Raw genomic sequence first — 11,143 nt, forward strand, 5'->3', positions numbered from 1 at the left:
GCAGCTAAATGAGGATAAGGTTTAATTTCACTGTATTTATTTACCAGCATGAATATATATATTTATATTTATAGACTGAGTATGTATTTCTGTTAACAAATGAATACAAAACAATATTTCTTCAATAGGAGTCTATAAAAAGCAGTTGTTGAATGGATGTTTCGGGCTTGTGTTATTTGGTAGTCTGTAATTGGGATGCAACTAGCTTTGATTTTATTGTCTAGAAAATGTCATTACATTGTGAAAAAGACCCGTTATAATTTTCAATATAAAAAGTGCCAAATCTTCAGAATATTTGGCATTTTCTTGCTTTGAAAATGACCAAAACAATTAATGTATTAATAGTCTATTTATATTTATAATAGATAAGTTGTTCATCAGCTAATAAGTTCTCTTGTCCGTAACTTAAAAAGATTTGAATAAGGAACGGAGAAAAATGTAAGACAAAATATACTGTTGTTTAATTATTTTTACAATCAGCAATTTGTCTACCGGTAACATAAAGCACTGATTAAACTCTAGATGAACTGTATTTTCGAATGAAATGAGCCTATTTAGTATGGATTTTTCACGAGCCTGTCTTATTAAATAATGAAAAAATACAGTACATGATACAAACAATTTCTCTCTTCTATACCAAACTACATTAATCTCTAGTTGTGTCTTTGTTGCTAAAACAATAGATTATGTAGGATGTGACCAAAAAACATTAATTACAAGAATTTAACATCATTACAGAAATAAGTAATGCTGGACGAATTAACAAAGGTCATAGTGTCACTCCAAAGTTTTGCAGCTGCTTTACCAATCTCAGATGATGTCCGTCCAAAGTCTGTGAAAGTTTAGATGACCTTTGGCCTCTGAGGCATACACAGATTATAATACGCAGTTTGATCCCAAAAATCTGGTCCTTTCCAGCCACACCAGCCCTGGGAATGATAACACACATACCACATTCAACACTGCACAGTAAGTGAAAAGGGAACTTTAGAGAGAGACATGCAGCCAGTGAAGTAGCTGTTACCTTGTCTGTGATAACTTGTAAGTCCTCTGCTCCTGTGTAATGTGGATCTAGAATGAGATAGCGGATCTGCCCGGTGGTCTCACTCCATGCCACACCTAGAATAGTGTGAGCTAAAACTCCCCCTCCTGCAACACAGGAAAAACATGAAAAGATACCTTTACCATGTTTTACCAAGGCTGTTTGTGATGGGCAATTAAGATTTGCTACCCTGGTTAGACATACATGCAGACAGCGAAATGTAGCCTATGTACTATCGTTAGGTTAAAAAAAAATAAAAAATCAAACTACAATTTTTATATAAATCCAAGCACTTTTAAGGACTCATCTCTGACTTATGCCTATTTTCAAAACTTTTCAAGGCCTTAATTCCCCCCCTAAATACACAAACTTTCAAGCATTCCAAGGACCCGTGGGAACCATGTGTTATGGTTTTAAAGTTTGTGTAACCTGTTCAAGTTTAATTAAAAGGCCCAAATGCTTGTTTAGGAACAGTTAAGACGTCCGGCTTACCAATCATGATGGGAGTCCCTTCAGTAAGGAAGTGGTTGGCCAGTTCTCTGCCTTTGGATGCCAAGTCAGAACCTTGACTAATTAGTACAAACATTTATCATTAGATGAATCCAAATAATTTGTCCATGCAGCACATCATTACACAAGTTGCTACCCAAAGGTGTGCCATTACACACCTCACAAATATGATCTTGGAAGTGACCCCAAGCAGGTGGTTTAGAACAGCCTGAACCTCAATGGATCCAATCCACTGGCGTGATCCAACAAAGGATGCCTGTTTGTCTCCAACATCCACTAAAGCCTGGGAAGGTGAGCGTCCATTAAAAAAAGTCACTTGAACATTTCTATTGTGTTGTGATAGTTTCTGTTTATATTTAGTATGTGATTCATAGGACTGCTACTGTACCTGTTGGATCTCCTTGTGAGTTGGCACGGCCCTCTCTACGTAGCCTTGCTCCAGGAACCAGGAGCAGATGGTCTGGAGGGAGCGATAAGCACAGCCCCAGCCATTGTCATCCATATGGTCCTGCATGTAGTGGCGATAACTGTAGATCCCCTGGACAGAGTACACCTTGAGAAAAGATACACACATAAGAGAAGATAAATCTTAGGTTAGGTATCTGCATCCATCTTCAAAAGAGGAGAGAGAGTGTGACAGTCTTTAATTTGGTGATTTGCCGCACCTTTCCGTTGTCCAGGGATGGATGTGTGAGGACCAGATGAGGGTTTCTGAGGTAACCATCTTTGTAAGGCTCATTGGGAAAGTGGTAAGCAGTGGCTCTTCTAAAATAGGGCCAGTCATTTGGTAGCTCAAACTGTTGATGCAGTTCCTACTTAGACAGAGTTTTTGTTCACAAGACAATGGAAAAAATATGTTAAAAGGAACATAAATAGGTAGTTAAGCAAAGACAATGCTATGCTATGCTTTTAGCTAAGGCAGTGTGTTTAATGCAAGTACAACCAGTTGGATCTACTGCCTGTTGGATAAATGTAGGATATGTTGTTTAAGCCATTACAATTATAACAAACAATTTTAACATCAGGAGAACTACATGTCACATGCCTTTATTTTCAGGATTCTAAAGAATCTGGGTCTGGATCTGAGGCTCTTACCTTACGTTGTGTCTCTAGTTGGCTGTCAGGCACCCCTGCTGGGTAAACCACAGTCACTAGTCCTTTTGGCTCTGGAAGGAGGAAGTGGAACGGTTTAGGAACCAGCAGTGTGGTCCCCTTCATGTGTTGCAGGATGACTTTTTCCATCTCACACAGCTGATGAGTTAGCGCCTCCAACAGACGCTCAAAGGCACTGAAACACCAGAAGCACAGTGAGCAGAACTAATCATGGTAGTGGCTGGTGGTGAGTTCAAGTTGACACTGATACAGTATTATTTTAACATTTAGGTCAGTGATATCAAATCAAATGTTTTTAAGCTAAGACATACTCTTTGATTGTGTCATTGGAGGTGGTATGGACGACACAGTCAATGGGAAGAGTTGTAGACAGGAAGTGGGATTTCTGGACCGTTTTGCTGACGATCGGGGCTGAAAGAGGGCCTGTCTTTGTTGCCTCCATCATCAGGCGAAGGTTAATGACACTCTGAACGACATCAGCGAAATTACATTTGAGCACAGATACCATAAAGATAATAAGGCATCCTTAGGTTTAGAGCTTAAACTATTGACTACAATTTACAACATCAATTAATTGCTTTTGTCATATTTTTTAACCAGAAATGCTAATAATTCCCTGGTTATAGCTTCTCATATATGAGTGCACTTGCTGTTTTTCTTAAGACTTTTGTGATAGTAAACTAAATATATCTTTGAGTTTTGGCCTGTTGGACGAACAAAATATGACATTGTCTTGAACTTGGAGAAACTGTAACAGGCATTCTTTTGAAAATTGTATAGACTTAAACAATTAATCTGCAGTGTTTGTTAAAATAAACAACATCAGACAGCCACTGAATGCTAATCATGCTTCCCTGATTGTACTTTACAAAAATGCTGCTTTCCCTCTCCATAGAAAATTAATTTACGAAGAATATGTGTCAGTGTTACTACCACTGAACACTGAGTTACGCACAGTGGCTCCCTTTCTATTACAGAAAACTATCCTCTGCTATGTTTTAGCATTTTTACAAACAAAACGGAATGTATTTTAGTCTGTTGATCAGACAAAACAACACAGGTGAAGGTCTCACCTTTTGTTCTGCAAAATTGTAAAGGGCATTTTTTTTACCCTTTTTTCAGATTTGTACAAAAAGCCAGTTAACTGACAAAATTATCTGACGATTAATTGATAATGACAGTAAACGTTGCAACCCTAATTAGGTTACATCTAGTGGTTCACAATGAAGAGAACAAAGTGTTTGCCGTGTTTCACAGCTTTCCCTCTTAGAACAATTAATACAGAAAAAAATCACAACTTCCAACCATCTCCATAAACATACCACTGCTGAACTTTTTTTGCTTTTTTTTTTGGCAGATCTCTTGCCAGCACTCTCTTGTTCATCTATCCTGAAATACATAAAAACCTAAATCAGAATTAATTTAGTTTTAAAGCAAAACAAAATTAGCAAAAAGCTGAGGATTCCATATGACAAAAATACATTACACTGAACTTACTGTATCCATTGATGTATATCTTCACACAGCATATTTGGAGATATTTCTTCAGGTGTTGCATAAACACCTCTATTTGGCCAAATAATAACAGGACTGTCACAGATTGTTAGAACACAGGATTGAGATTTCACCTGAGAGTGAAGCGTCTCAAATGTGGTCGAGATGCATTTGTGTATTAGCAGTGCTGAAAGACAGACGGACCGACAGACAGACAGACAGACAATATTAGTCCATTACCAATAAAGTATAGGATAAGCCTCAGGCTTCAGCCTATTCCTTTTTGGGTTGTTTATTAGATTGTGTGAATTGGATAAGTGTAAATGTGTATAATAATAACATTTTGTCATATGCAAGTCACACAAATTGTCATGCTTTGTTCATTATAATGTAGGGCAGGCTAAACCAAAATAAAATATTTATTCATTCAATTGTATATTTTATAACCTGCTGGTATTTTACTACTCTTACTGACACATGTATTTAATACATTAATCAAATTAATTAATGTAACCAGTGCACATCCTTTTGTGTGACACTGCACTTTATTAATGTTTATAAGTCTATCTATTAGGCATCAGCAGTTTACTTCGGTTTTGTTTAACTGTCTTCTCTACCACTAAAGGAGTACTGTAAATGTAGTAAAAATTTGTTCTAATTTGAAATTAATATGATGGTATGGATCAGTGGCCCTGCTTTGCATGTGGCTGCAGGTAGAGAAGCTAAAACTAACATTCCCAAAGATTTATTTTGACATTAAAACCAACAGAAAGCAGGCTGATGCTACTATTGGGAACACAAAAGTCCTTTATAATAATAATAATAATAATAATAATAACAATAATAATAATAATAATAATATTATAGCAGTTACAATCATATGGAAAGTGTGGGAAATTCAAATTCAAATGTATTAATGGCTTATTAAAGAAATAGTTTAGGGTAGGTGTGGTTGCACTGAGGGATGTGGGACTCTTGACCTCAGTATTTCTAAAATCCGGGTGATGATCCTAGGAGTATTGTTTTAAAAGTTACATAGCTAGGTTGTGAAGGCTTGAAGAGCATCTGATACAGCAACCGGGAAGGAGACATTAGCAAGGAAAGTGAACCCTGTGATCATAATAGACACTACAACCATGCTAGCACGATTAAACAGTGTGATATTTAACTTTGGGAACATCTAAGATCAAATAAATTGTAGTAAACATGTCCAAGAACATAACGCTACCATCTGTGCGGTCCAGCTGACATTTGAACTCCAGCGGGCCTCTGACACGAAAGACGGTCCCTGTGTCGAAGGACTGTGAGACTGTAACAACCTGCGAGAACACAAGAGAAGTAACGTTAGGTAACCTGAGAGAGAACCAGATGACAGCGTTTATAACCCTAACATATCAATAAGACCCCCTTGTGGTCTTATATTGACTGCCAAGGAACAGCTCCGCTGTCGGTAATTTTGTAAAATATGCTTACGGCATAACGGTTTCGTTAAAAAATGTATCAGTACACTTACCATCGTGGAGTCGAGTACTGCTGAATAACCAAGCTAGCTGCTGTTCTCTACCATGGATGTATTAAGAGAACGTTCTCTACGGGCTGAAGGCTGACATGTCTGTTGTAGGAAGTATTCTTCAACGTGTCCCTGGCTGCTGCATTCTATTGGACCACAATGACCCCGCCCACTTACGTTGCATTCAGGATAATTCGCAATTGGAACAGTTTGCTGAAGAACATGGAGGGGAAACAAGAATTCTCTGTTTCAAGAAAAACCCATTCATTCTCAAACTTAGTTTGTAAAAGTATATTTGTATTATCAAGGACATGTATAAACGTACTTACTGTGCAGTCAGAATGGGCTCTGTCATTGTTACATTATCATATTTTATTTTGGTATTATTATTATTATTATTATTATTATTATTATTATTATTAAAGCAGTGACATCTAAGATGCGTTTTTATGTTGTAGCTGGCTGAAGTAGAGCTAGCTGTATTAATTGTTATACTGTTGGGTGAGTTAATTTCCTGTATAACAACATTGAATATTATATGCTCATCAGTGTTTTTTTCAAAGATCTTCATTTGTAAAAACTTGTAACCACAGGTAACTAATAAAAGTAAAAAGTACAATATTTAACTCAGAATTGTACTTGAGTACTTAACTTGAGCATTTTTATTTTATTCATTCAGAATACAAATTTACAAACAAGACATTAAAATACAACAAAATCAATTTCAAAAATTACAATTTTTGTCTCGAGTCGAGCTTAACTTGAGTACATGTTTCCATCACACCCTTCTTTGTAGAGTTACATTTATTTTTTCCATTCTGTGCTTTTGCAACTAAACGTGTCCCATTGTAGTTTTCAGCTTTATTAAACTAAGAATAATGTTTAAACATTAAATGGTTCTTCTTCAAACTGCCAGTCCACAAACATAGTTGCTATAGCTTGAAACGTTTTCCAGTCAATCATACTGCTCAGTGCTCACTGCTAATGAATGCAGTGTACAGTATGAAGTGTGTCTCTAATGTTGGTTTGGCTTTGCTACAATTGAGGCATATTATATATAATTAAATCAGCATCAGTGCCCCTGTCAAATATCTTATGCAACACTTGAAACATGCCTCAACATTCTTATTTTTGTGTTCAGCTTTTAATATGTATTTTCATACAACCTTTTTTACAAAGATAAAAAACACAAGGAGAGTCCAAAGAGTCACAAATAAAACGCTGTTTCTTGGCACAGTGCCTGTTTATTATTTGTCAACCATGCGTGATATATATATGCCAAGCAGGGTGAGCAGACACAGGCTTAGAGATGTTGTATGTAGCTGTTTCACATGGAAAAGTGGAATCTTACTTATCATCTTGTTGTTGCTTCTATCAAACATACCCACTAAAACTCTTTGAACTTAACAGAAGAACAAAATCCCCATCAAAGGCTGCACTTACAGACAAATCAAATACCAGTACACAATTAACTGCTTTTCACCAAACAATGGACACTTTCTTGAGGACATGAATATTGGGTAAACTGCATGAATATCTGCAGATGAAAGGACGTGCTGAAACAGATTCACATTACAGCTCCGGTACACTTAACATGTTCAAACTTATTGACTATTCTTACTCATTATTATAAAGTCAATTAAAGCACATGCCCGGAAGCGGAATCGAAAGTGAGGTCAGTTCTAGGTCAGTCATGTTTTGTTTTAACTTTGCTTCTGGATAAAGTAAATCATCAAGGGTTTGTTAGGAGTACTGGGAGCTGAAATGGTCCATCTCACACAAGCCCTCAAAAACAATTGTCTAAATGTAGCAGATTGTCAGTAAAATGTGAATAAACACATTTAACAGGCCTTGTGCACATGGCCGGTTTGCAGTGCTATCACTTATGAGTAAAGAGATGTAATGGCTGCATTGTATGGTTTCTTTTTGTAAAGTAGGCCAAACATTTATGGAAATAACCGAATTTTTGAAAATGTAGAAAAGAAAACACAAAATTAGTTGGGATGGACGTATCTTTTAAAGAGCTGTATGTGCCTGAATTTTGCAATCTGCCTAAAAAAAGTTTATTTTTGTCAAACTGAGTGCAGCTCTTGTATATACATTGTAACTGTCTGAAGTCCTGGCTGTTGAGTTCCTGTGGACATATTGTGCTGGGCATGATTTGTGATGAGATTAGCTTTCTCTCTACGTATCATAAACAAAGTAGGATCTTTGAACAAGTGTGTGCAGGGACTAAATATATTAAAGGCACTATGGTAACGTGAGTTATAAATGCGCATTCATCTTATGGACATAAGCAGAGTTTACAGTTTGGTTATGTAATATTCGAGGAGGAAAGATGAATTTGTTATATTGCTTTTAGTCTCATGCCAGTTCATGACCTCAACATTGGTAATTGTAGTTCTGAGCAGTGAAACATTTGGGATCATGTTGTGCTCACAAGCTACATACACTGATAAAACAACCTTCTGCAGGCCTTTCACAGCTATAAGAAGGACCTAGTTCAAGCCAATCTAGTTATTTGTCTATATCGGGCAGTGTAAGCAAATATACCTGCACCGCCACCAATGGAAGCCTTGCCTATGATGTTTTGGTGCTCTTTATGTTCTTGTATCAGCGGAAGGATCACATATTCCTCAATGGGATGAGGTTGTGGTACCTTCAAACTTTTCATAGCCCATCAGATAATGTCAATACTTTACACTTAGCTTTTACTTACAATACAATCACTTCATAAAACGTGCATTCTTAAACTTACCAACAACAGTAGCTTCAGTAATTAATCAGTCAGTCAATACTGAGAAGTGAAAAGATGCTGAATAATGAGTGCTTTTGCCTTTAAATTCTCATACATTTTGCTGATAATATCTTGTTTACACCTCCCTCCCCACATGGTGATATTTTCAGCAGCAATAACAGCAGCGACAATTGAAGGAGTCCAGTGATCCACTCCTGCTCAATTCTGAGCTCTGTAAGCGGATAAAGATATCATGTCTTCACACTTACAGTGCTGTAGCACCACTTCTTTCTGTTAATCCAGAGCTGAGACTTTTCTGTCCAGAAACACTGTCCCACCTTGGCACAGATCAGAAGAACCGTGTTGTAGATAGTCATGACAAAGAGGTTTGTTCATGACAGTTCAGCTGCCATCTCTTCCAGGTCCTAACGAGAGGCAACAGCTTGCCTGCAAGATCTGCTTCAAAACGTCACTGCAGCAAACTGCACTTGGATTCGTTTGGATGGAAAAGGACTGACAGAAGAATTCTGTCATTTAGAATGAATTATTTTGACATGCTGTCATGCAGGGATTTCAATTTTTTTTGTTAGGCGTACTGGGAGCTAACATTGTTAATCTCATACAAGCAGTCAAAATCAATCATCCAAGTGTAGCAGATTTTCAGTTAAATTTGAATAAACACATTTACAGGCCTAGTACACATGGCCAATTTGCAGTGTTGACCTAATTTATTTAGTCTTAAGCAAATGTGCTTATAAAAAGAATAAATCCTCATAAGAGCATAACCTTTATCAGCTCAGTTGGTTTTTAAAAGGAGACATGTTTGACAGGACCCTCACGTTTAGATACAGCTGTTTTAATGCAGCCCTGACAGTACTGTACGATCTTAAAGCGACAGTTAAGTCTCAATGAACTTCCCCCTAAATCCCTTTGCTTCAATTTTAATAAGGATTAAGAAAATTCTTCTCAGATCATACATGCTTTATACAAAGAATTTTCAATATGATGTCATTTTAAAGGCTAAAGAAGTCCAACAAATCAAACCAAGAGTCAGCAATGAGGTTCAACCAGGGGCCCTTTTTTTCAGCAATGTTCAGTACAGATGATGTGGAGATGCAGGTTGTTATGGTTTGGTATGTGTAGTTATTGTGATTCATTAAAGAATAATTTGATTTATAAACCTTTTTTAGGATTGTGTGTTAAGGCCATTTTCTCCATTATTTAGTTTGGGCTTATAGAGTTGCAGAGGTTCATGATAATACCTAGTTCATAATTCATAATATGAATATATGTGTTGCACAATGACAATGAATATATAATAACAGGTTATCAACACATGATAAACAGTTGGATTAACACGTTATTTAAGACACTATTGTTTCCCTGGGAAAAAAGTCATGTCAGCGCTAGATCATTTCTTCAATCATTTCATTTGTTCAAGTAAAAAAGCTAAAGCCATGGGGTCAAAACTGTTTAATTCAAGGATAACTTATAAATAAAGTTGATTTATTCATTTCTGTATGTTGTTATTTATCTGGTAGTTTAAACAGAGTAGTGCAGAACGTATTGTAGCACAGAAGCCACAGAATAATGTGTTCATGCCTCTCTTCATGTAGGGGTATTCATTATTATTAGAAGTTATAAAACTAATGTTTACACACTCGTGAGTAACATGAGCCTTGTATATACACAGATTTATGAAAAACTAGAAACAGAAAACTTCATCATGGGGCAAAATATTTTTGTTAGAAGGACAGATTTGGCTACTTGCCTACCACTGACCCGTAACCTCATCATTTAACATAATGCACCATAAAAGTGTCACTGATAAAATAACTTGCACATTTCAAAATGGGCAGTTTTTCAGTTTGAAGTGAAAGCCACAGCTTAATGAATTGTTTTAAGGGTGACAACTCTGGGCCTAATGGAAGGATCCCTCCTTCAATTTCTTCCCTGTAACCTTATTGTTGTAGTAGGAACATCTTGGGCCTTGTTGCTGAAAGATTGCCAATGTAAGCTGTATGCTAATCCAGAGTTATCCTGTGAGAAATGAGAAAACTTCCACATGATGAAGCGGTTCATTATTTTAACTGTGAAATGGATTTATTACGTTTGATTACGCACATTCTCTTTTCAGACCAAACAAGGCAATCAAGCAGTGTGCCAGCCTTATCATGGCCAATATAATCTATGTTTGATCAAGTTTAATAAATGATCACCCAACATGTATAATCATCACTGAACCATTTCCTGAACAATCAAACAGAACAGAACAGAATTCACTTCATGTTGTAGTTAAACTCATTCAGTGTAGTGTTTTCTGTCTATGGTACCGACAGCCACTGTAGTGCGCCTTCACTTTAAAAATAAGAGCCATAATTGCAATTTAAATCATTTTTTAAAGGAAAATGCCATAACATGAGCTGGTTATTGATCTCCAATTTAAATATGTTCTCCTTTTATTAGTCTTAGAGCAAAGTTAATGTGTTTGGGTGTAGACCTGCTTGAACATGCTAGTCTTCAATGTCTTCAGACGACTTGGAACTCTCATTGAAAATATTCTTCAAATTAAAGGATTAGCTGGTTTCTAGTTGTTAGGGTTAGGTTGGCCCTAACCTTAGCCCTACAATAACAATAATATTTCCAGTAATGATTTAAATTAATTACAGCAGTGAAGTGAGGAATGGTGTGTGTGTGTGTGTGTGTGTGTGTGTGTGTGTGTGTATGTGTGTGTGTG

The 11,143-nt window shown here is 36.6% G+C and overlaps 1 protein-coding gene across 1 annotated transcript; it reads right to left on the reverse strand.

Annotated features, from left to right (window-relative positions):
- Window positions 1-442: 442 nt before the first annotated feature.
- Window positions 443-5,727, reverse strand: ufsp2 (ufm1-specific peptidase 2). The gene is made up of 12 exons (XM_034890049.1): window positions 5,673-5,727; window positions 5,388-5,478; window positions 4,163-4,346; window positions 3,988-4,054; window positions 2,977-3,131; window positions 2,648-2,840; window positions 2,218-2,364; window positions 1,941-2,105; window positions 1,711-1,835; window positions 1,535-1,611; window positions 1,025-1,149; window positions 443-929 (listed from the first exon to the last, which is right to left on the reverse strand). The coding sequence occupies exons 1-12, from the start codon at window positions 5,673-5,675 to the stop codon at window positions 843-845; spliced, it is 1,419 nt and encodes a 472-aa protein (XP_034745940.1). The 5' UTR covers window positions 5,676-5,727; the 3' UTR covers window positions 443-842.
- Window positions 5,728-11,143: the final 5,416 nt, after the last annotated feature.

This window comes from Etheostoma cragini, chromosome 2, assembly GCF_013103735.1.
Source record: "Etheostoma cragini isolate CJK2018 chromosome 2, CSU_Ecrag_1.0, whole genome shotgun sequence".
Lineage (NCBI taxonomy): Eukaryota > Metazoa > Chordata > Actinopteri > Perciformes > Percidae > Etheostoma > Etheostoma cragini.